Source organism: Phyllostomus discolor, chromosome 14 (genome assembly GCF_004126475.2).
Source record: "Phyllostomus discolor isolate MPI-MPIP mPhyDis1 chromosome 14, mPhyDis1.pri.v3, whole genome shotgun sequence".
Taxonomy (NCBI): domain Eukaryota; kingdom Metazoa; phylum Chordata; class Mammalia; order Chiroptera; family Phyllostomidae; genus Phyllostomus; species Phyllostomus discolor.
This window is the reverse complement of record NC_040916.2, coordinates 15,449,812-15,474,885: the sequence shown is the minus strand read 5'-3', so window position 1 is coordinate 15,474,885 and position 25,074 is coordinate 15,449,812. Positions and strand designations below refer to the sequence as shown.

General features: G+C 52.0%; 1 protein-coding gene across 3 annotated transcripts in view; it reads left to right on the top strand.

Moving 5' to 3' along the window:
* RGL1 (ral guanine nucleotide dissociation stimulator like 1) overlaps positions 1-25,074 on the top strand; it is a 218,558-nt gene that overhangs the window by 190,125 nt on the left and 3,359 nt on the right. For all 3 annotated transcript variants that reach the window (XM_028530834.2, XM_028530835.2, XM_028530836.2), the window contains 8 exons: positions 2,426-2,515; positions 4,850-4,936; positions 6,248-6,280; positions 8,329-8,450; positions 11,150-11,239; positions 16,453-16,639; positions 19,902-20,156; positions 24,083-24,197. In XM_028530834.2, the coding sequence (XP_028386635.1) occupies positions 2,426-2,515; positions 4,850-4,936; positions 6,248-6,280; positions 8,329-8,450; positions 11,150-11,239; positions 16,453-16,639; positions 19,902-20,156; positions 24,083-24,197 (979 nt within the window). The remainder of the gene's footprint in view (positions 1-2,425; positions 2,516-4,849; positions 4,937-6,247; positions 6,281-8,328; positions 8,451-11,149; positions 11,240-16,452; positions 16,640-19,901; positions 20,157-24,082; positions 24,198-25,074) is intronic.

The window sequence follows — 25,074 nt, the reverse complement described above, 5'->3', positions numbered from 1 at the left end:
AATCTATAGTTTTCCTCTTGTTGGAAAGTTGTTTTTATTTTACTTAAAGATTATCTTAAACCTGGTACCTCCATCTGGTTTCTGGAACTGAGATCATTCTAAGCAGGTACATTATGGAATCCACAAATTTCAAAGCAACAGGGAAGCAGAGCCCCACTAAATTCCCTTGGTTCCTGGGACTCCTGGTGAGAATTCCTCTGGGTTGAAGTGATTCGGACAGCGTCTAGGAAGGCCCAGGAACTTGGCTCTGGTACAGACGTGTTATTGTTCAGTGAACCCTCAACACACTAAGGTCTGAGTGGGAGCAGGAGACTGGGAAGACCTATTCACATAATTACCATTAGCTTCTGAGCTACAATTCAACCTACACGCATGGAGGAGGACCCACTGCCTGGGTAACACCTGGGAGAAGATGGCCCCCGAGGCCCAGGAACAGGATGGAGAGGGCAACTGAACTCCTCTGAAGACGGAAAGAGGTGGTGAGACTCTGGCAGGACCTCTGTGCTAGGGAGTGGGAGAGACGAGTGGGAGGCAGTGGGAAATTCGTGCAGGGAGAGCCCTGGAATCCATCCAAATACAGGTGGTGATTAAGGCCTTGGGCCTGGATAGTATTTGCAAAGACATGAGTTTAGCAAAAAACAAGACGACGACTTTGGCAGAAAGAAGAACCACTAAGGAGGTGTGAGCAGGAGCAGCAAAGAGGCAGGAGGAAAGTGCCGGAGTGACGTGGTCACTGAACCTATAAAAAGCCTCGAGAAGCTTCGAGGGACTGGCGTTGCCGAGCAGAGGAGTCAGGGCCGGGGAAGAAAGGAGCTGGAACTGCTGGGTTTGGCGGGCAGTGGCTTTTTCAGCTGACACCTCACTTGGAAGAACTGCGTCAGCTGGCTCTCCGGCCGTTGATGGGCTCTCCTCTTCATGAAACCCTGAAGTCACGACATCAGCTCACCTTTGAGCTCCCCGTCTCGGGTCCTTGTCTCCCCACCAAAGAGGGAGTTGTCCTAAGTGTTCTTTTAAGGTCCCTCCCATCTCTGTTTCTCTGTGATCATCAGGGGCCTTTTAACTTTTCCGAAATTCTTGGTAAGAGCTTCAGGCGCACCGCAATAATCCCTGTGCAGAATCCCTCTGCCGACGACGGAGACAGTGGAGGGGGCCGGAAAGGCCTGCGAGCTGGAAGGGGTGGCCGCTCTTACTGGAGTCAGCATCGATCTCTCGCCCCGAGAAGATTCTCAAGAATTTGGGTGGACTCACACCCTCCTAGCACAGGAAATGGCACATCTTAGGCCACTTTCATTCACCCCCAGGAAAAACTTGAAGTAGGAGATTATTAAATGACAATGCTCCTGCTGATCGATTGCCATAGGGAGAACTAAAGTGGGTAGTAAGTCCCTGTGGGTCCTGTCCCCAGCGGTGTTCCTGGACCTGGGATGAGGCTGGCGAGTGACGGGAGATGATGGACACCTCCCTGCCATCAGAAAGGCCCTGTCACTGACCAAGAGCCCGGTACAGCCGGACGGCAGCGAGAGGTCACATGCTCTGGAAATAGAATAAACCCAGGGAAACTGACTAAGGGAAAACTGATGTGCACGTGGCACGCTACTGAACTGTGAAATGTGTCTCCCATTCATACGGTTCCTGGAAAATGTGACCTTCACAAGACTGAAACCACAAGGCGGAAAAAAGCACTTCGTGTTCAGTCAGCAAACTCGACATTAGTCATTATGCAGGAGAGCTGAAAAGAGCCGGTTGTTACAACAGACCGGAGGGAGGAGGCAGAGGACAGCCGTCTGCCCTCGGGCGCCCGGAGGAGGCCTCGGTTTGTAAGCGTTCTGAACCCGGGAGGCGGCTCGAGAGGCCTGAGTGGGCAAGGAAAGGGGGGGGGGAAATGTGTGCAGGTCTGCCTCTCGTGGATTCGTGCGGTACCCCGGCGCTGGGCTTCCTCAGAGAGCTTCCTCTACAGAAGTTTCGTTTAGCTAAGAAATACCACAGAAATAGCCCCTTTTCGCAGAACGCTGGCACGTGCACTTCTGGCTAAGATCAAGAAATCACAAAACAGAGAGGAACGGATCTCCGTTTCCAGGATGCGTGATGGCTCCGAGTGGAATTTGGGGTGTGCAGAAATGGTCCCCACTTCTAGGAATTGCCTGCCTTGTGTGGACAGTTGATTTTATAACCCAACCGAGGCTGTCCTTACAGATGAGGGGGGAACGGGACAATCCAAGGCCGCCAGGTTTCGTTACAAACAGACCACTGGCGACCAGCCAGAGGGCCCTTGTGTGGCTCTGCCCAGGCTGCGGGCCCCTTCATTTCTCCTGGCGTCCAGACAGGTGGGGTGGGCAGAGGGTCCGGACCTGGAACGAGATGTCACCGCACTTCTTCCTGGTGTCGCCCTTCTCCATCCCCATCTCCACGTGTGTTTCTCTTTCAGGAAGGAACCTCAAAATTTGCAAACCTGGACAGCAGTGTCAAAGAGAACCAGAAGCGGACTCAGAGGCGACTTCAGCTCCAGAAGGACATGGTACGCTCAGGCGCCGTTCTCCCCTGACACCCGCGGGGGAGCGTCCTCAGGCAGGCACCTTCAGTCTGCAGGGCGCCCACGCTTCCCTGCCGGTCCTCTGCTCTCCTCCGATCTCGCCTGTTCTCAGTTCTCAGTCACCCGGGGAGGCCTGTAGGAGATGTGTTATTACTCCCATGTGACCCAGCAGGAAGTGAGCGCTTAAAATCACAAACCACGGTGTTCTCGGGAGGTACTTGTTCTGGAGGTGAGGGACAGTCTGCAGCTGGTGGATGTCTGTTGCTCTTGCTGGCTGCCTCCATCCACTCCTGCACTTGGGAGCCACCGCTCCCTTGGCCTGGAGGCCTCCTGGGCCTCAGTTCCCCGGTGGGAACGCATTACTGCCATCGGTTTTGCACACTGTAGCCCAGGGGGCCCAGGACGGGCGTGCTGAAGAAAGAGTGTGTGCTTCCCGGACGACTGGGTCTGTGTTCCTGGAGGTGTCGGTGGTCCCACCCCCCAGGCGTTTGGCAGCTCTCCTCACCAACCCCAAGGACAGACCAGGTCTTTCTGGTTTTTCAGGGCCCAGGAACATCACACCTCCCTCCTCCAGGCTGAAGGAGAGTTCTTATCATCTTCAGCTTTATTGGAGAAGCTTTCTTAACTTTGAGCCCCGAGGGGGGAAAACCCGAGGGGGGGACCAGAGACTGACAGACTCCCCACGTTTTCATCCTGCTCAGAGAGCTGGACCTGAGTCAGGGGTGTTCTTGGAGGATGGGCCTGTACTCTGTGACCTAGAGCCTATAAAAAACTCCCAGCGTTTCAGACTCTCTCAGTTGTTCAAAGACAAGTTAAAAATAGCTTCTAAAAAAAAGAAGATTATTTTGGTTCGGGACGAGACCCGGTGTGCCTGACGGGGAAGGAGTCACTGCAGCTGACAGCGAGCTCCTGAAGGACACGGCCCTCCGAGGGGTGAGCTCACGGAGCGGGTTTGGCTGAGGACACGGCCAGCCGCACCGCGGCAGCCCGGCCTGGCCCCGGCCCGGACTGTCCTCTCCTTCCAGAATTTCCCTAAGTGCCTCCGTGGACTTTGGGATAAGGTGACCGTGGAAATGCCCTTTTGTTTTTCTTTTCAATGCAGTTAGGGCCTTGGTGGCCTTATGGAGAACAAAGATGATCTCAAAGGAAATTTGGTGAAATCAATATGGTATAGACCTGCAGTTAAGTATTTCTACTTTGAGTTCCAAGGGCCAATTAAAAACATAAGCTTTTTGATTTTGGAACTGACAGATAGGTCCCAGAGGTTCCGTGAGTTTCCGTGAAGCCCTCGCCCAGTTCCCCGGTGGACGTCTTCCGTGGCCGTGGCACATCTGTCAATGTGAAGACACGGCACTGGCGGGCCACTGCTGCCCGAAACCCAGGCTTCCTGTGCCTCGCGGCACTTGTCCGTTAGCGTCCTCTTTCCTCGCGGGCGCCAACCCACGCGCCACACTCGTTCACTCGTCACGTCCCCCGGTCTTCTCCGGTCTGTGCCCGTGTCTCCGTCTTTCCCTGGTTTTCATGACCTTGACCATCCTGAGAATGCCCCGCAATCAGGGCGAGTCTGTGGTGTTCCTGGTCATTAGACGAAGGAGCGGGTTTTCGGGAGACTGTCCCGGGGTGAGTGCCATTCTCACCACGCCCCTCACCACACCCTGTCGAGGGGCGAATGCTGTCGGCGTGACTCCCAGTGTCACTCGGGGTGTTACCCTTCATCACTTGATCGAGATAGAGTTTGCCAGGCTTTCCACTCTAAAGCCACGATTTCCCCCTCCCTCCGCTGTTCTTTGGAAGTGAGTCATGAAGTCCAGGCCATGGGGCCCCTGTCACAGTGACGTCTTGTCCCCGTGTGGTCCCCAGCACTCTTCTCCAGTGTGCGGTGGCCCTCGCCCTCCCCGATGACCATTCCAGACCACCCGCTGTGTCTCCTCGCGCTGACAGAGAACAGGCGTCTCACACCCGAGCTGACACAGTATAAGCCCCCTGTGACCACCCGTGACCGTTGTCTAATTTCCCGGCTTTGGGGCTTGGTTTTCAAGACCTTGAAAGTTAGATATTACATGATGGAGTTCTTGTGCTGTTTGTGTAGGGATTTTCAAACTTGTATTCATGGATTAGCAGTAATGGCCCCACATGAGGCCTGGAATGGTCCTTAGTTAATCTCCCAACCTGGCCGTTCGAGGATCGCGGCTTCCAAGTGCGCATGGGCACGCTGCTGCCCGTAGCCTGCGGCTGGCCCGTGTGCTCCAGCGGGGAGGTGTTCGAAGCCCCAGGCGTGGCAGTAACAACCAAGACAGTCTTGCTGTGCTTGCTCCTCAGGGCGTGATGCAGGGCACCGTGCCCTACCTGGGCACCTTCCTGACCGACCTGACCATGCTGGACACCGCCCTTCAGGACTACATCGAGGTGAGTGCCATGCAGGTGGCACAAGTGGGCCTGCGACCTTCTGAGTGGGTGCCCAGGGGAGAAATTCACTTTTCTGAGTACCCGCCGTGGGCTCATCGTGCACGAGGCACTGTGCTGGCTGCTCCGAGGAGCACAGAGGTGAGTCACGCTGGAAGTGGCTCACAGCCTTGGGGAAGGCAGGTAGCGGAGCAGGCAGTGGCTGCTAGAACTCTTCAGGATTCGAACACAAACGCTGTGATGGAGAGGGGAGGTCATGCTTGCTTCCACATGAGGGATGAGATGGTAGGGCCTTATGAAGGAGCGGGTTTGAGCACGACCTTGATGTTGAGTTGGGTTTGGGGAGGTGGTGATGTGCCCTAACATTCCATTCTGTCTGATGGGGTAAGGAGTCGGTCAAGTTTGTAGGTTTTTAAGTTTTCCGTTTTTTTTCATATTTTCTGCTCTGAGGCACCCACTCTTGGGCAGGTGCGCTCTCTCTTAACGGGAAAAGAGGTGAACCCAATCAAACAAGCTACTTGTTATTAACAGTAATAAAATATTAAGTGGGGAATAAATTGGATATTGGAAATGAGATTTAGGGATTGCTCGTGTATATTTAAGTTTATCTCGCCTCTGCGGTTATCACGCGCCCAGCCTTTGTGATGAGGAGGAGGAGCACGATGGTGTCCGTACGTGCCTCCAAGTTCATCGTGACGTGGACACGCTCATTCGGGCCATATCTCCTGAGCTCAAAGTCTCCTCACGTCCTCTGCCTCCACGTGTCTCAGGAAACACGCCCTGGTGTCGGGAGTTTGCGGGGGGAGGCCAATGACTTAGAACTTAAACTCGGCCACCGAGAACAGGGGCTGGGGGATGAAGAATTGAAACTCATCTTTGCACAACGCCGCGTAGAAGAGACTTCCCTTTTGATAAACCATTGACAACGTGGTTCCTAGTATGAGTCAGGGACCATCTGTTCTTGTTGCTTTTGGTCAAGGAAAAAAGCGTAAAGGAACATTTACTCAAGCTCTTGCCTTTCCTGGTTCTGCAAATGTTTTTGGATTCTGAATTGTAACTCCTTAATCATTACTATTTTAGTGGTTTCCAAACACATTTTAAGAGAAGCCTGTTTGCCTACCCTGTCCTTTTGTTATTGAAAGAATGCTTGTCTTGAGGCAAACGATGCTTCTCTTCCTCCATAGTAGCCATAAGTATAGTGTTATTAATAATTATGACTTGGTTGATTGTAATAAGATCTAGAACAACATAGGCCTTGGCTGTGTTTCAAAGTAGTTTGGTTTGTCACTCTTTTTTTTAAAAAATTTCTTTCAGGGTGGACTGATAAACTTTGAGAAAAGGAGAAGGGTAAGTAGAGATCTTGTGGACATAAGTTTTTGTGTTTATTTTTGTAGAGGCAGAAAAAATGAATTAGCATTTACCAAACATTTGCCATATACCACTGAGCTTGGCATGTTTCCTATACATTACCCCCCAAGAGCCCTGGGAGGTCGATATTTTCATCCCCAGGTCAAAGGTGAGGGAACCATGACTGAGAGAGATGACGTCACTTGAGCAGAGTCACCTGGTAGCAGAGCCAGGGTTCAAATCCTGTCCAGCTCTTGGAAAGCTGACATTTTTTTCCTCACCCCCTCCTCCTCTCCTTCTTTGCAATTAGCTTCAGTAATTTATCCTGTTAAGGAGAAGGGGTTTCATAAGAATAAATGACAAAGAAGAGCTCGCAGATGGTTAACTCGTATGGGTCTGTTTAAGACAGGGAAGGAAAGGGTCTTCATTGTTGTATGTGGGTAATCACTCTTTTTCTTTCCTGTCAGCATAGGAAAGGGTGTTCAGCATAAATTTTAATTCCCTTTATGGACAGTAGAATAGTTCTGCACTGCACTAAAAAAAGATAAACAGAGAGCTTTGAGAATTTGCTATGGCTACAGTGTTAGCATGGTGTATTGAAATAGATATTTTAAAGACCCAAAGGAAGATGAGTGTGAAAAATAGTAACTTCACCCCAGAGTGCCCTTATTATTCTTCAGTCTTTCACTCATTCTTTTATCCCACAAATACCGACCACACACCTAACATGGGTCAGAATACACCTAACTATGGTAGGTTTGGGTACGGCAGCAGAAAGAAAAGAAAACAGAACAAAAACAGAGCTCCTTGCCTCATAAAGTTCCAACCCAGGAGGAAGGTGGACACACAAGTAGGCCATTTTAATGCCACCTGATCAAGGGCTGTGAGCAGGAGTAGTGGGTACTAGAGGGGCATGAAGGAGGGGCATAGATCCCCAACTTGAGGGGTCAGAGAAACGTTCGGAAGAAAATGACCTTGGAGTTCAAGCCAGAATTTCAGGAGCTAAGCAGGCTGAGCTCACTGGAGACAAGATCTACTCACGGAGACAGATGTCAGTCTCCTGTCCTCCGTAGAGCATACTCGCCTCTGTCGCCTGATGATACAATTTCCTTGAGGACACTGAGCCCGAGGACTGAGGTCATGGATAGGATGTTGACACCATGGGATCTTCCAGTTGCTGAGTTACTTCTGTCACATCCTGTAATGAGAGAACAAGTCGTGGTTGCCTCCACAGTTACCCACTTTTGTCCTTTAACTTCAGAATGACCCTGGACTGTAATCTCTTTCCCCTTAAGTCTAGCATGTGAAAACTCGAGAGAAAGCCTGAGTGTAAAATCTAAGGCTAAGGCTTATACCCATTGCTTACTCCAAAATAAAAATCTTTATTGATGCATCTAAAGAAGTATAAATAATTTCAGACATAATTACATGCTTGCTTCTCTTGTGAGCTTTAAAAGACTTAGTTAAATGATGTACTGGAGTAGAAGCAACCCAAGGATTCGGGAAATCTAAACACTCACGTTTACGAGGCCCGGAAATGTTTAGATACTCAGCCATACCGAGGTGCACCTGTTGGGGAGAGAGGGTTGGAGAAGATGGGTAGGGGAACTTGGGAACTTCTGGACTTAAATTGTTTTTTAATCTTTTAGGCCATAGAAATAGAAAATTTAAAGACATTTTGGAAGTATTGAATTTAAGAATAAACTTTTCTACCCTTAGAATAAAAATGGAAAAGAAAAAAAGAAATTTGCTATGCTTTTAGGCAGTAACTAGTTTGAGTTGCTTTGGTAGCCGGTTTTATTCACATACATTGCTTTATTGAGGGGGACGGGGGATCGACAATTAAAGCATACAAGGACTTGGGAGACTGCGAGTTGGAATTTTTAAGAGTTCAGTTACTTTATTTCTAAGGAAGGCAGTGCTTTGGAGCCCGCCTCAACGATTGTCTCCGTTGTTTTTCCAAATGTGGCATTTTTCATATTGAAGAAAACGTGTATTGGGTTGACTTTATTATTCACTCTTTCTTTCTGATGTTCTGTCTTCTTCAGGAGTTTGAAGTGATCGCCCAGATAAAGCTCTTACAATCTGCCTGCAACAGCTACTGCATGGCCCCAGAGCCCAAGTTCATCCAGTGGTTCCAGAGGCAGCAGCTCCTGACGGAGGAGGAGAGGTGGGTGGACGCACTGCCCACCGAGGCGGGGCCGCGGTGTCGCAAGGGGAATGCGGCGTCCAGTTCCTCGTGTGGCCGTTCACTCACCGGCTGTTTGGTGCGCAGCTGGAGGTTCGGGATGCTCGGTTTCCGAAGGATAATGATGTGGCGGGAAAAGCTGAGTTGATGGCATCAGCAGATGTGCTTTCAGATCCCCGCTCTACATTTACTTGTTTTTGTAACCTAAGGAAGTCACTTATTCTTCCTGACCTTTAGGGTGTGCTTCTATGCGATACCTGTTTGTGAGGATTAAATGGAATATTGGGGAAAACATTGTTAAAGTGCTTATCATATCATCAGCACCTTGACTTCTACTACCGCCACCTCCACCACCTCCACCACCTCTACCACCTCCACCACCACTTCCATCACCTCCACCACCACCACTATCATAACCTTTACCTCCACCACAGCCACCTCCACCACAACCACTACTACCACCTCCACCTCCTTCATCATCATCTCCACAACCACCTCTACCACCATCACCTCCACCATCACCTCCACCACCACCACTATCATACCTTGACCTCCACCTCCATCACCTCCACCATCAACTCCACCACCATCACTATCATAACCTTGACCTCCACCTCCACCACCTCTATCACCTCCACCACCGCCACTGCCACCACCGTCATCACCATGTTTGTTGCTGTTGTTAACTGGTGCCGGCTTTTAATCAGAGAAGGGAACCAGGCTCGTGAAGAATTGAAATAAAATGCTGCAGGACCTTTGGGCAAAAACCATTCATTTGACCAAGGATGGGTGGAAATAGGGAAGATAGTCATAAAGTGCTAACATTTGGGGGGGGTTGGGAAGCAGAGAGAAGGTTGCTCCAGGAGAATGGGAGACAGACATTCCAAAGGCTTGGTGGCCTGGCATGCTTGGCATTTGGAGGACCAGTGAGGACTCTGGTGCGGCTGGAACACAAGAGGCAGGTTTCACAATAGTGGCGGACGAGCGTGGACAGGAATATCGCCTGTAGTGTCTGAGCCTCGGCCCAGCGGTCGCGTGTCTTTACCATGCAGGACTCGAGTCTGCAGGCCGTATCCAGCACACTGCAGGGAAGAGTCATTTGAAATTCAAATTTCATTATCCATAAATAAAGCTCTATTGCAACCCAGCCCATCCGTTCACATCTATTTATGGCTGCTTTCGTGCTGTACAGGCAGAGCTGAGCGGTTGCTACAGAGAGCTCGCAGCCTGCAAAGCCTAAACTGCTTACTGCCTGGTCCTTCGTGGAGAATAGTCGCTGGCCCCCGCTGTAGACCAAGGGGCTTCTGTGAGTGCTTTACCAGGGACAGCAGAACCGACAGCACGTTAAGTGTTTTGCCGGTGAGGGAACGGGGTCTAGTGAAGTACCGCAACTAATCAGCAACAGTGAGGGAGTCCGGACTCACGCTCAGGTCTGCTGACTCTGCAGCCTGAGCTCTGGCGGGGGCTGTCTAATGCTGGGCAAACCGTGTAACCCCTGTAGGCCTCAGTTTCCCCATTTGAAAGGCAGGTGATTTCTGAGGTCTCTTTAAATCCCAGAATAGATCGGTCCTGTTACATTAAAACCAAACCTCTGCTTCGCTCAGAGTTCGCTTCAGTTGGTGAAGATGTTTTCTCTGCTATGCAGAAAATAAAGTAGTTATGCCTCTTCACATTTTCTGGTCTGACGATCACACGTGTGAATCAGCTTTCTCTCTGTGTCACCCTTCCCCCACGTGGAACATATCACTGGGTCATGGTTTGGATTGAAGTCCAGGCTCAAAGCATCAGCTGTGTGATTGACTTTTTAATGATTGAAGGAATCTTGTTAAACATATCCTTTTTTTCTTGCAATTTATAAAAATCCCCATAGCTTAAGTTAATATTGGAGCAATTCCCATATCAATGACTTAGTCCTGCCTTCTATTGAACAAACACTTGTCCCTGTCTTTAGGTTCAAAAAATGTACACATAATTAGCAACTAACCAAGCTAACTACCACACTTACCCTTCCTCACCCACCCAGAACCAAATGCACCTGCTAGCTGGAGTTCAGGTTTTCACAAAAGACACTTCAGGTTGGATACCAGCTCCTCCTGTGTTTATGGGACTTCTGTCTGCCTGGCAGGGGGGTATCTGAATCTGGAGCGCTTTTAATTTAAGAGGCTTTGGCAATTAAAAACCATATTGATATATCTTTATCGGTAATATAACTGCTTCTGTTCGCTGAAGATTAGGTCGTTTACAAAAGTCTCTTCTTTCAAAGAAACTTAGAGGAAAAATAGTTAAGTATATATGCACATGTGCACGCACACACACACACACAGCAACAGGCGTGAGACAGCAGAGAAGCGATGGTTCTCCCCGACTTAGCAGTGGGATGAGCATGATCAGGAAAGAGATCGGCATCAGCCTTTGATGTTGCCACGAAACACAAATCCACGGTTCGAGGCAGGCGGAGCTCATCAGCCTCAGTCTGTGTGCTGGCGGAGGCACACATGCAGATTTGTAAGATCTGGCCATTAAGTCAGTGCCCTCTGACATGGGTGATAGAACAACCTAGTGCATGTCTTCACTTTGAATAGTCAGGACCTTCCTCTAAAATAAAACCAGCAGATCACGTGGATGTAAATCTGTTCTTCACCTGCTCCGCTCTGACCTCCCGCGCCTCCTTCTCTCCCCAGCTACGCCCTGTCCTGTGAGATCGAAGCGGCGCCCGACGCCAGCGCCACCTCGCCCAAGCCTCGCAAGAGCATGGTGAAGAGGCTCAGCCTGTGAGTGCCCCTCCGGGACCCCGGGGGCCTCTGGGGGTCCGGTCAGAGTTGGGGAGAGGAAGTGTATTCAACACGGTCCCCCTGAGCCAGGGGAAAGTGCAGGACAGTTCTCTCACTTGTTAAAGAGCTCCTCTCTTTGTCCTGAAAGTCCATTCGCTCTTCCCCACTGCGGGGTCCGGCGTGAACCACCGTCACTCTTGCCGAGGGCAGTCGAGCAGCACCTGTCCTCGCTTCCGGCCTACGCCTCTCCCGACAGACCTTCTCCACCCGAGTCTGGTGGCCTCGTAAAATGTACACCGGCCTGTATCACTTCCTTGCTGAAAAGCTCCACTGGTTTTATTTTAAGATAGAGCCTGAACTCCTTATCCTAGCTTACTAGGCCCTGCACCGTCTTCCCCAGCTTCCTGACCACAGTCCCTCCACCCATCACTCCACCTGTTCACCATCTCCCCGCCACCCCACAGCCACAGCAGGGTCGCTCGGGGCCATTGCGGTGGCTGTTTCTTTGGCCTGGCATGCCCATGCTCCATGGTCAACATTGCCAAAATGTCACCTCGTGAGACAGCGCCCCTCCAACCAGCTGTCCACCCCGATCACCGCCAATCACACTGGCTCTTTTCTTCCAAGGATGTCAGCCACCTGAAAGAGGGAGCTTGCCCCTCGTGTTCATGGCTGTCTGCTCAGCTCAGTGCTGGGCAGAGGAGAGGCCCTCTGGAGCCCTCTTCAGATACTTGTCTCCTCTTTTTTTAAGATTTTATTTATTTTTAGAGAGGGAAGGGAGGGAGAGAGAAAGAGAGAAACATCAATGTGCGGTTGCTGGGGGTCATGGCCTGCAACCCAGGCATGTACCCTGACTGGGAATCGAACCTGCAACACTTTGGTTTGCAGCCCGTGCTCAATCCACTGAGCTACACCAGCCAGGGTGTCTCCTCTTGAATAAACTCCGGAGTCCCGGCAGTGGCCCTCAGGAGACTTCAGGGTCCGCAGCGCTGCCCCAGCCCTGACCCCTGCCCGGTACCTGTCTCTCCTCCTCTGTCCTGCTCGCTCTGCTCCTCGTCCTCCAGCTGCCCAGACCCCCCTCTCCTTTGAGGATACACACCTGTGTCTCATCTTTTTAGTGACACACCGGTTGTGGCCAAGGAAAAGCACGGCAGTGACTGGGTATTGGCCAGTTTTTTCATGGCGGAGTGGGCTTGGGAGCCACGCTCAGCTGACATGTCAACCCGCCCAGCTACTTACCGTGTGAATTTCTCGTCTGTGGTTTGTGAGACGAGGGTAATCATGACCCCCTCGGGGGGCTGCAGCCAGCACCAGTGGGGTCGCAACACCCCAAACAGCACCTCGCTCTCCATGGAAAGCTACCGCTATGGTTTGTGGAACAACTTTCTGTCAGTACTTTTTGAATCTGTTGTTTGTTTTTCAGGGGGAGGGTCAGGGTTCTGAGTGTTTTTATGAATTTTGATACTCCCTGCACTGTCTCTCCACCCTGCTCAGCGAGTTGCTCTAAGGCAGGATGGCACATGAACTTGGGTACTGCCATTTCCCCAGTGGAGCACACAGAGGCCCTTTCGGGGCGTGGACGGTGGGGTCTCCCACTCTCAGAAGCTGCTCACGCTTCTTCCTTCCTGATGTCTACCGGGTGACGTGAGGCATTTGAGGATTCGGTTGGAGCATGTGATTTTATAGAAAGCATTTTTAAGGCAATCCTGATGTCTTGCCCAACCTCTCTCTCTGCTTCAGTGTCCACCTGGGCCCTCCTTCGTGCTAGCACTATGAGCTTTTGGATTCACCTTCATGGAATTTTCCATCATATCTTGCTATTTTTTCATTGCTGCGCTTATGGGGGAGAACAAGCTCTCTTTTGCGAAAACCCAAAGGCCTGACCACACCGGGGCCGCCGGCCAGGTCAGTTCCTGCACCGGGAGCCGGGCCCCCTGACCAGGGCGTGCAGGGACGCAGGGCCTCTCGGCGGACCTCTCGGCACCACGAAGCATTGGGGGTTTCTGGGCCGTCAGAGGGCAGCACGGGTAGATCCTGTTGTACGTGCCACCACCTTTGCCCACTTGCTTTTCTTTCCCTGTGCTCAGGTGGTTGGCTCTGCACACCTGTCCCTATATAACTGCTCCAACCCAAGTGTCCACATACATGGTGTGGATGCTCTCCCCTCCCTGCGTCCCTCCAGTGCACGGCTCTGCAAGGACACCCCCTCCCCGGGAAGTCCGGGAGAGGCACAACTGCCAAGGCTCGGAGCCCCACGCAGAGTGCTCCATGCAGGACACTTGACACGCCTCTGTCACTAGTGGAACCTTGTCCAGATGCTTCAGTTCAATCCTTGGTATCTGTGGTTGAGTGTGAACATTTATTTTGAATAAAAGAGGTCAAAAGTCCCCATCTTATTTTTTGTATTATACATATAAGGGTGTTTTCATATACTTTCAAAAGATTGTATGACCTTAGCATTTTTACAGATAGGGAAAATGTGGTTTTTTGCTCCCCCCACATTTAATGACCCATTTGCTCAGAGAGGCTGGAGAGTAGTATTTGGAGCCCCCGGGGGAAGGGGGGCCTTGTTTGAAGGCTGGAGATGCCTAGTATTGAGTTAGAATTAACCTTTACAAAGCAGAACGACCTCATTAAGTCGCACAGCTGGAAGGACCTTTGGTCTTTGGACAATGTCATTCTAAACTACAGACTCAGATGTTGGGCTGAGGGCCCGCACCGGAAGGTCCGCCTTGCAGCCCGTGGAGGCGTGAGACGGGAGCGCTGTGTTCCTTCTGTGGGCTTCGATCGGGGTTTAGCCCCTCCTGCCCCCACCCCAGCCCCTGCCCCAGCCCCAGCCCCTGCCCCAGCCCCTGCCCCAGCCCCAGCAGTGCTTGGACGTCCGAGGAAGGAGGCGACCTAGAGAACAGGGCAGGAGGGGTGGCGAGGAGGCAGGAAAAGCGTGCTCCAGGTCTTGGAACTTGAGCTTGTGATTCCTAAAATACTTAGTCCAAATCAAGGTCATCCTTAGTGTTTCTGTTACTGTTACTTTATAGGGTCAGTGCTTGTTTGGGGATGTGCCATTCCTACTTGCTTCCTATTCATCCCCTCCGTTTACTGCTTCTTTCCACGCTGTCTGTTCGTGGGGGGCGCTGTCAGCCTTTGTCCAAGACAGTGTTTCGCCCTCACTCTTGGAATTCTATTGGACGGGCACAGAATTCGAGAATGACTGTTTTTTTTACTCGGCACTTTGAAGGTATTATTCCATGTTTTCTGACTTCTGTGGTTGCTTTTAAGAGGTCTGATAACTATTTAATTACTGTTCCTTTGTATCATTGCCCCACCCTATTGCTTTGAAGAATTTCTTCTCTCTTTTGTATGTTATTACGCAGTTTAAGTGGGGGTTCAGTCTGATTTATCCCATTACCCTAGATGTGGTCCCTGGCTCTGAGCACCCATGGGGGTTGTTAGTTCTGGAACCTTCGCAGCTCCCCTCTCTCCAGATGTGGTGCCTCCCCCATCCTCTGAGCCGGCGCCTGCAGGACTCTGCCCGCACACACCGGGCACTTCTCACTCTGCTCTCTGTGTCCGTTAACCTGTCTTGTTTCCCGTGTCTCATGTTTGGATGCCTATTTCCAAGGGTTTTCTTCAGATCTATCATCTAGTGCACACTTTCCCTCTTCACCACTTATTTAATCCTTGCACGGAGTGTTTAAATCACTACATTGTTTTACTCTAGAAGTGAACTTTTTTTTCAAATTACATTTGCCAGAGTATCTTGCTCTTAAGACCTGTTTTCAACTTCTTTTCTCATATCTTTAATACTTTTAAAACACTCTTATTTTATAGAGTGGTCCATGGTGGACACTCAGATATTTGTCAGATGAATGAATAAATTATTAGGGTTTTTTTTTGACAGTTCTTGTATCTGAAGGCCTCAGGAGTCTCCACCTGCTGTGTGTTATGCCTGTGGACTCCGTCTTTGGGTAGGATATTTTCTGTGTGTATTTTATAATTTTGTATTGTGAGCTCATTGTTATCAGGGAATTCTCTGCCGCCTGAGTTGAAGGTTTATTTCTCTAGAAAGGTTTGTTGTTGTTGCTTTTAAAATCTAGTTTCCTCGGAAGTGTCACTGGCCTGGGGTTCCTAGACCACGTGGGTGGCGAGTCTGAGCAAGGCGCTGGCTGAGCGCGCACCTGGTTTCCGGGGAGACGGGTTCTCCGCCCAGGCCCGCGTGAGGACAGAAAGGCCACGCCACCGCCTTCCCGTGCCGATAGGAAGATGCTTTTCTAGCCGGTCTTTTTACTGAGGGTACAGCCCTCTGAGGGTCCTGGCTCCTCGTAAGGGGTCTCAGTTCCAACCCCCTTCCTTGTGCAGGCAGCAGCCCTCAGCTCTGGGGCCTGTGTGCATGTTACCGTCCACGGCCCTGGTTTGCCAGGGCTGGCACCTCCCACTCCGCATGCAGAGCAGCTGCAGGACTGGCTCACGTGCTTCTGGTTTTCAGTCTTCTTTTCCTTCCTGGCCTGTCGGGGCTTTCCTTACTGTCTTGCCCAACTTTAAAAAGATGTTTTCATGTTTCTTATCCAGTTGTTGACAGTGAAGGGACTGCGGTTTACTGCAGTTCGGCAGATTGTAGGGAGCAGGACCTGCCCCACTCCGCGCTTTCTCGTCCAGCTCAGTGCCAGTCTTCCTCGGCCTCATGGAGTTCGTTTCACGACGAGCTCATTCCCCGATCCTGCCCAAGCAGCCCGCAGACTGCTAGAACACTGGAGAACCCTTGACCTAGAAAGACTTCAGATTAACACTGCCCTTCATTCCGCTAAGCACCCTGGGTGTTCTTTGAGGTTGGGAATCGGTTGGGACAAGATGTTTACTGTGATCTGTTAGACACTTTGTAGCAAATGTTCTCCCAAACTAACAATGGCAGGGCACAGGGGATTGAGAAAACATCAAGGACTTAACTAACACCGAAATGCTGGGTCCGGCAGAAGTGAGGCCTGCCTGAGTGTGGTTGGTCGGGTAATAATATGGGTGTGAGGATTTATAGTTTCAATTTGAACATGTCACCTAGAGTGTCATAGGGTGTGGTTGAGTGTGACATTGTTGTGTTACAGAATGACACGCTTATGATTCTGTCATAAACAAGGGGCGTTATCTGTGCCAGACCTGGCATTTGCTCAGTCACGGATTCCAGACTTACGAGAGCCAAACGCCCGGCCTTGTGCTCTCCGCAGGCTGTTCCTGGGGTCGGACATTATCACCAGTAGCACTCCCGCCAAGGAGCAGCCCAAGTCCACCGCCAGCGGGAGCTCTGGCGAAAGCATGGACTCCGTCAGCGTGTCGTCCTGCGAGTCGAACCACTCAGAGGCCGAGGAGAGCTCCATCACGCCCATGGACACGCCCGATGAGCCTCAGAAAAAGGTACGCCGTCCCTCCCCCTAATTCTTAACTCAGACACGGGAATGTGTGCTGTCAAGTTTATCACCGCGTGGGGGTCTGGAAGCCACGTGCTGGGGAGGTGTCAGGAGCAGAGTTCTGTCTGGGGACTCATTCCTCAGAGGTTCAGGTCTGAAGGCCAAGGGCGTGTGGGTCGGCCCCTCCAGCGTCCGCAGTGTCGCTGCGCACCCACACCCAGAGGCAGCTGGAGGAGTGTAACCTGTAACAGGAGCGGCACTTCGTCCAGGAGATGGAGGATTTTCTTCAAAGGAGCAGAAAAGTCAGGAGACAGAGATGTGTCCGCGTCTTGGCGCCATAGCTTGTGTCCATCAGGCTTCCACCGCAACGGTGTCGCGCAGCAAATTGCTGCGGACTCAGCACCTAAGCCAGCAACTCTCACTCTCTGTCGTGCACGCAGGCTGGTTCCTTCCAGCCAGGCTGGGTTGGGCCGGGCCTGTCTGCCTTCTGTTCTTTTTGGGGTGAGGGCTCCCCGAGGCTTGTTCTTAGCGTGCTAAGGCAGGTGAACAGAGGGCAGTTCCAACCCTATAAGCACCCAGGAAGCCTTCACCTGGGTCATACCTCCAATATTTTATTGGTCAAAAGCAATCATGTGGCCAGATCCCCACAAATAACGGAGCCAGGGAACTATACTCCCCGGCCGTGGGAGGGAGGAACTGGGGAGCCGCAGGGCAAAGGGCATGGACGCAGAGGAGGGGAAGGAGCTGGTAACAGTGACACAAGCTACCACGTCCCCCGAAAGGAAAGTGGTTTAAAAGGAGAGGCGATAACAGAATTCCCGCGGAGAGTTTCCAGTTTCCACACGGCAGCAGTCAGTGAGGACGAGGCAAAGGACCCATCATCCTGATCTTCCGGGCATGTCTGCTTCCGTGGTTAGTCACCGAGCTAGGAGCAAAGACATCAACTTTGATGTGACCAAAATCTGCACCAGTGGGGGAGGACCTGGCCACGGAACATGCTGTGTGAGTGGCCTCTGGCCCTTTGGCTGTGCTCAGGCCGGAGAGGCAGCGTGTTGGTGACAGTCCCTTCATGTTGTTGATGTCCATTCTGCGAGGTGTCCGAGCTGCTTCACATCCCGTTACAGCCACAGCAGCAGTCGGGGAGTCCTGGGGTGGCCTCGTCACACAGCAGCCAGGGCAGGAAGGCCACGCTGCCCGGGACCCTCAGACTGAGAAGAGCCAGGCCGCCCCAGCTGCGTTTCTCGCCTGTTTTGAAACCCAGGGAACATTTTCCTAATTTTAGGGAAAATCTCGGCAAACACCTACAGCCGTTTTCTCAGGTGTTTCCTTAAGCCAGGGGTGTGGTCATTCTCCGTGACCTTGACCTGCGGCACTGAATCTGTCAAAACGTGAAGTCTCTCCACTCACCTCTTGACAGGCCGTTCCTTATGCTTCACTCCCTGGATCGTGGTTTCCAAACGCTCATTCTCCCACTTGCTCCTCAGAGTAAGCTCTTGTTAAGAATGTGGGGGCTCCTCAGGTGGTCTGAGTGGAGAGCCGCTCTCTCCCAGCTTTATCGTCAAGGCTTTATCTTAAGTGATTATAAATGTCATTAAAATCATGGGAAGTCTAAGGAAGGAGAATGGATTTATATGAAAGAGAAAGAAGGTGATGAAACAGAACCAGTAACTGGGACGTGGACCCCCTGTGGTGGATGCCCATCGCGGTGCACGGGCAGGCAGGGCGACCGGCGGGGCGACCGTGAGCTGGTCGGCTGCCAGCCACCACCATCAGCCAGTCAGCCCTGGTGCCCAGCCTCTAGTGGGTGCCCTTGGGAACATGAGGGAAAAATGTAACTGAACCATGTATGGCAGAGCCCCAGTTATTGACCCGGCGTCTCCGAGCTGACCCATCGGCTTGCTGGGCTCCAGGTAAACTAGTCGAGCGGTAGGATTCACTGAGTGGTTGTGCCGTAGGCAGACGTTCACAGGAATACAGTGGAGCAGACTCCATTCTCCTGGAAGCCAGGCGATCAGAAAGCTGAATTCCTGTGCTCCCTTTCCACGGAGAAGGAAGCTGGTGCGAAGGAAATGAATGTTGTTTATTTTTTAAACGACTTGCAGATTGTTTGATAGGATTAAGTGGTGTAATTGGCTTAACTCCTGAGAAATTACTTGTCATTTTCTGCAACACCAACTGATCCTCAGAATGATTCAGTTTAATGACTTTTTGGAACACCGCTGACTGAGGGGAGCATCCTCCGTCTGTGGTCATTGGTGTGCTCATAGAACACGGTGTACTTCATCAGAAAGCACCTCATTCCTGAATTGTCCTTGGTCCTCGGTGTGACAAACAACCACTGGAGAACGAGCACTTTGGCTGCAGAAGCAAATGTGCAGAGTGGTAGGGCTGCCCACAGGCTGTGCTCCCTGGGGCAAGACGCTGTTCCCTCATTTCCCTCATCTTTACGCTGCTCTGCGTTTGGTTCTCGAGCTGCACGAGAGCTCATCACAACCCCGCAGGGACAAGTATCACCGAGGTGATGGGGTACGGTGTCCCTTCAGGTTCACTCACCACGCTGCCATCAGCGGCAGGCCGGGCCCTTGCTCTGTGCGCCTGGCCGCGGGAGCCAGGGAGCTGGGGAGCACGTCCAGGGGGCACTGCCGGCAGTCTTCTCTCTGGCCTCGGACCCTCTGCTGTGGCCAGAGAGTGGGCCACTGGCCTCCTGCAGCCTTTGCAGGACCAGTGTTTCACACGGGCTGTATGTTGTGGCCTGCCTTAGAATTCTCTAAACATATCAACATTTCCCGCCTGCTACAAAGTCTGACTGAGAAGTGGGGACAGGGTGGACATGCTCCCTGTGGGATCTCAGGCACCATCCCCCCACCCCAGGCTAGTGGGACGGGATAAACTGCCAGTAAGGCTTTCTTTCCTCCTGCCCTGGAAGCTTCCGGCTTCCATTGGGAGCACATGTTGCCTCTAGTTTCTGGTGTCTGCTGCCACCTGCTGGTTCACTTCCCCCAGAGCAGCTAATAACAGGACCTGAGGGAACCCCCTCCCTCACACAGATGTAGGGTGACTGGGCCGAGTACTGAGTCCCTGGTTGGCATCTGCCCTGGGGGTGCATACCCAAGAGAGAGAGAGACCAGATGCCTGTGTGCGGTGGGCTGCGTGGGGGAAGTCACTGACATGCGTGGGTCCCAGCAGCTCTGCTTTGAGAACTGTGACGCACACCGTTGGCCAAGGCTCTAACAGCCCCGTGCTCCTCTGGGGCGTGCTCCCTCTTGCAGCTCTCCGAGTCATCCTCATCGTGCTCCTCCATCCATTCCATGGACACCAGCTCCTCAGGGATGTCGTCCTTAGCCAACCCCCTGTCCTCCCCTCCGCCCTGCAACAACAACCCCAAAGTCCACAAGCGCTCCGTCTCCGTGACTTCCATTACCTCGACGGCGCCGCCTCCCGTGTACAACCAGCAGCTCGAGGACTCCTGCATCATCCGCATCAGCGTGGAGGACAACAACGGCAACATGTACAAGAGCATCATGGTGAGGCGCTCCGACTGCCCCCGGACACGCCCCCTGTTGGCGCATGCGCGCGTACTCTGCTGAAAGAGAGTGCCAGACCGTGCATCCCCAGATCGCACGCACCAGTGATGCACACATGTGAATGCCTGCTCACCAGCAGTGCATACAGGGCACGCTCTTTCATCTTAAAATGTGCTAACGTTTATCCTCCAGGTCAATGTCACCCTCTTCAAAACTGTCCGCTGGGACGGCCGTATGACGGATTCTGCAGTGGGGGGGGCACCCCTGCTGCTCCCCCTTTCAGGGGTCCTCCTGTGGAGGTCCCTGTCTGGGTCTGTAAATGAATAGCCACGCAGTCTTAGCAATGTCTCTGGCGGTGCATTTTTTTTAAGTCATTTGGAATCCAAGTCAGTAAATTGGATGATCAGGCTGGAAATACAGTTTGAGTCTACAGGGAACTACTATATTTTGCCATGTGTGATGCACAGTTTTCTGCCCAAGTGTCTGAGGGAAAAATAAGGATGCATATTATATATGAGTAGTACTAATTCCATATTTATATGTTTTTAGTTTTTTTATTTACACTTATGCATTAAATGTATAACTTCAGAAAGTAATAATGATGTCCATATTGCAAAACTGTACCCTGGAATATGATAGTTTGTTTTGCTTCTAAATATAAATACATCAAAAGTGGAATTAAAACAAAAGATTTTTTTCCCTGAAAGCTTGGGCCAAAAACATGGGCGTGCATTATGCGTGGCAAAACATGGTGTGCTTACAAATAAGTAACACTGGACTTTTTGAGCTTCTCATAAAAACTGTGTCTTTGTGCACAGCCCCACGAGTTTCGGACAATGGCAGTCTTTCGGAGTACAGAGCCTCTCCCGGTGTGTGCACCGTGTGAGGTCTGGTGTGTTTGTCACAAGAAGAGGCTCCAGCTTACAGGGCATGTCACACATTGACCAGCACATGCTGCCTGGCAGTGCCATCCCACAGTGCCCTGCGTCTCCTGTCCATCGCTCACCTTCTCCCAGTGCGCTTTGAGTGTTTCCGAGCTCAGCTCAGAGTTTGACTCAGTGATGTGGAGGCGACTATCTTTTAACTTGCTGAAGAAAAGCTTTACTAGAGCAGGCATCGAATCAACTGAATATTTCTTGAACTTGGTTGTGTACTAGTCTTTGGCCGAGGACTTGGGGATAGGGAGGTGAATGAGATGTTTCTGTCTTTGAGGCACTCATCAAAAGAGAGCGTATAAAGCATTATTCAAAATGTTCTCAATACTGTAGTAGAGATCAGACCAGACAATAAGGGGCCTAAGGCCCACACAAAGGAATTTGCATTAGTCCCACTGACCATAGGGTCTTATCGAAGGCTTTTAAGATACGACCAGATTTATTCATTAGAAAAGTACCGAGAATTGTGGTGTCTCGGGCTGGAGGCAGGGAAGCAGGTTAGGAAGCTGCTGTCACGGTCCCTGCAGGAGATGGTAAGGGTTTGTCTGATGGTCATGTGACTGTAGAATCCATTTATCCAGTTATCGATGTTTGGTTACTGTTGTTGGGGATGAGGAAATGGGGGACTCAGGGCTGTCCAGGCGGCCAGGCGATGCTGGTCCTGCCAAGTGAGGTAGGACCTGCTGGAGGAGGAGGAGGTGTGGGGGCGTTGAAATTGGAGGTACCAGTAGGATACCCACATGGCATCGTCTAGCAGATGGTCAGAAATAGGGGTTGGTACCAGAGTCAAATACTGGGAGCCATGCAGCCCCATGGGTGGACCCGCCCGTCGGGGGATGAGTGTAGGCTGAGACAGAAGGGGGAGGGGCTGGTCAAGGAGGCCAAGGTCATCGTGTCATCTCTGTATTTTCAGCATGGTTCGTTCAGGTGGATCCTCTGACCTGTGCCTGCCAGAGGGGGAGGTCCCACCTACGTGACTGTAGGGTGACGCTGAGCTCAAGGGAACTAAGAACTCATACGTGCAGCAATCAGTGCGGGCGAATCTCTGAAACATCATGTCGAGCCAGAGAAACGAGACACACAAGGTTACATCCTGTGGGAGTCTGCTCATTCAGAAACGGGCCAACGCAACCTGGGGCATTAGGGGACCCCCCTCGGGGAGGGGCTCAGGGGACTCTTTTGTTTCCTGCTTGAGGTGCGTGGAGGCGACAGGTGCATCGGCAGGCAGCTGCTCGATCGCTCGAGCCGTTAGTGCGGACCGTGACCCTCGTCTCCCCCTGTGGCTTCTGTGGCACCGAGTACTAAGCACTGAGGGAAAGCCCCCGGCTCCCCCGCCCTCGTTCAGACACAGCGGGGGGGAGGTGGGGGTAAGAAGATGGGGCGGCCTGGCTTTCTCCTTGAGGGGTTCACTAATAACCATCTTGGCCCCCTGCGCCATCCCCCCGAGTGGCGTCCTTTTTCCTTTGGCTTCTCGCTCCTTGTCCACTTGGGTTCAGCCGTGGGACTATTTCCTGTAAACCAGCAAACGACATATTCTCTCCTTTAAATTTTTGTGTGCCCCTATTTCTCCCTCGTAAATGAATATGCCAGATGTTTCGGTAATGGACAGATGCACAAGGTCTTTTCTCGCCTGCAAGGACCCCTTGTGATGCATGTTGTTTGTTGAATCACAAACGCCAGCTGCTGCCCCCTGCGTGCTGTCCCCAGGTCCTAGTGACGCTGCTCTCTGGGGGACTTCGGCTTCTTTGTTTCCTGTTTGTTTCTGCTGTGCTCGTCTCTCCTTTTACTGCCTGGTGAGAACAGCTTTTATTTTTAAGGAAGGACAATTTGTGTTTTCATTTTCCTCCTTTCGTATTTAAAGAAATCGCCCAAGGGGTGGCACGTATGTGAGCCCTCTGTCCTGCGCACCCTGCCAGTGGGTGGCTGATGGGCGGGGATGGAGGGGAGAAAGTCAGGATTGCTGGTGAGGGCAGACACACTTTTGAACAAGTGTTAGACTTATATTTTTAAACTTCTAGAAGCTGATTTTTATTGACACATAATTCACAAACAACTACATACAGAGATCTCGTGTTTAGGTCTTCGGGTTTTAGTAACTTTACTTCCACCTCTGCCGCTGCCTCTCCCTGTCTGTGTCTGTGTCTGTGTTTATATGTGTGACCGTCACCCCAAGTCTAGAGAAGGAGCCTTCTTTCGTCCTTCCCCTCGATCCAATCCCCTCCTAGCCTGGTCAAGGTTAAGGCTAATTTCAAGTTGGTTTCCTAGCACCGCGGGTTAGTCTGGCCTGTTGTAAAGGAACGGACTCCTGCAGCATGTCATCTTTGTGTCTGGCTGCTCTGGCTCCAGTTCACGTTGAATCTCGTGTTTCGGAGATTCATCCCCAGTGTTGCGTGTATCGGGGCTTCTCTTCCTTTAACCTGCGGATTAGTGTTCCGTTGGGAACATCCTGTAATTCCATTATGCATTCCTGTTCTCCTGTTGCTGGAGATTCGGGTTGGTTCCGGTCTTTAGCTATTGTGAATAAGCCTGCCAGGGGCACTTGTGTGCGAGTCCTTTTGTGGACACATGTCCTCATTTCTCTTGGCCGTACCTAGGTGTAGGACTGCTGGGTCACAGGGTCACTGTGTTTTGAAATGGTCAGTGTGCAGAACTGGCCATTTCTGAGGTCCAGGGTGAAGCCAGTGCTATGGCTGTAGCTCAGCAGGTGAGGATATCTTTGGTCTGAGACTGAAAATGCTGGACATTTTCCAGAATACGTCTTTCACTGGAACCTCAGCCAGTGATGAGGGAGACAGGCACGGCACGCCTTCTCAGTGGTTTAATGGGGAAGACACTGTGACTCTGGGACAGTAGGCGGCTGACAGCATCGTCCTGTGACTGCTGAGGCCATTTCTCCTGGGAGGCGCAGGGTGGCCAGGACAAGAGAGCCAGCAGAACTCTCTGGGGGAAGCTGCCGCTGAACACCGTGCCCCCTCTCCCCTGCCCTTGCAGTTGACGAGCCAGGACAAAACCCCCGCCGTGATCCAGAGGGCGATGCTGAAGCACAACCTGGACTCCGACCCGGCCGAGGAGTACGAGCTGGTGCAGGTCATCTCGGAGGACAAAGGTGGGTGTGCAGGTTGCCCGGCTTTAAAAGGCAGAAAGTGGGTGCAGTGTCTTCTTTTTCAATGGAACCAAGTGGGGGTTTAACTGTGCAAAGGCGGAGCTGTGTGGGGGCCACGCCATCGCCTCACCTGTGGAATTAAGTGTCTCAGGCTGCTTCCCGCCCCAATAACCCTTCTTACGTGCACGCGTTGCTGGGAATGCCTGCTGCCTGTTTGTTGTAAACCTCTCGCCCCGCGTCAGGTGTCTCCCTGAGTCAGGGCGGGGGCCCGGGGGTTCCGCTGGGTGTGTGCAGGGGGCCAGGCGCCTCCTCTACCCCGTGACACGTGGGTCAGCCGGGTGTGCTCCCCAGCTGCAGCAGGCTCTGTGGTCCTCTCCATTGTTGGGGTTCGTCTAGAACCCGTTTCTCAAAGGAATGCCTCTTATGGAAACACTGGGCAAATAACCGCCCTGATGTGCCTGTTTGCCCGTCTGAGTTGGGCTTGTGTCTGCTGCGAGGTGGAGAGAGGCTGGGAGACAGCTCCTCCACACCCTGTCCCATCACAGAAAGGGACTCAGTGGGAACGAGTCTTATTTCCCAGGCCGAAGGACTCCAGAGGAGAGCAGCTGGCCTTAGCGGTGCCCGTCCCCAGGGTGAAAGACGGCAGCCTCCGGGAAAGGTCTTTGTCAGCTGCTTCTCAGGAATGTTCTCATTCATTAAGCCGAGCCCAGCTTGCAGGGTACACCTCTCTCAGTTATGAGATATACTTTGCTGTTGTTTCAGTTAAAATTCTAAGCCTAGAATGAGGTCTCCTGAGTTTTACCGCATTGACGATGAAAACACTCAGGTGAGGCTGGTGGGTCTGAAGACCCCGGAACCCCGAGGTGTGGCCAGGCCCGGC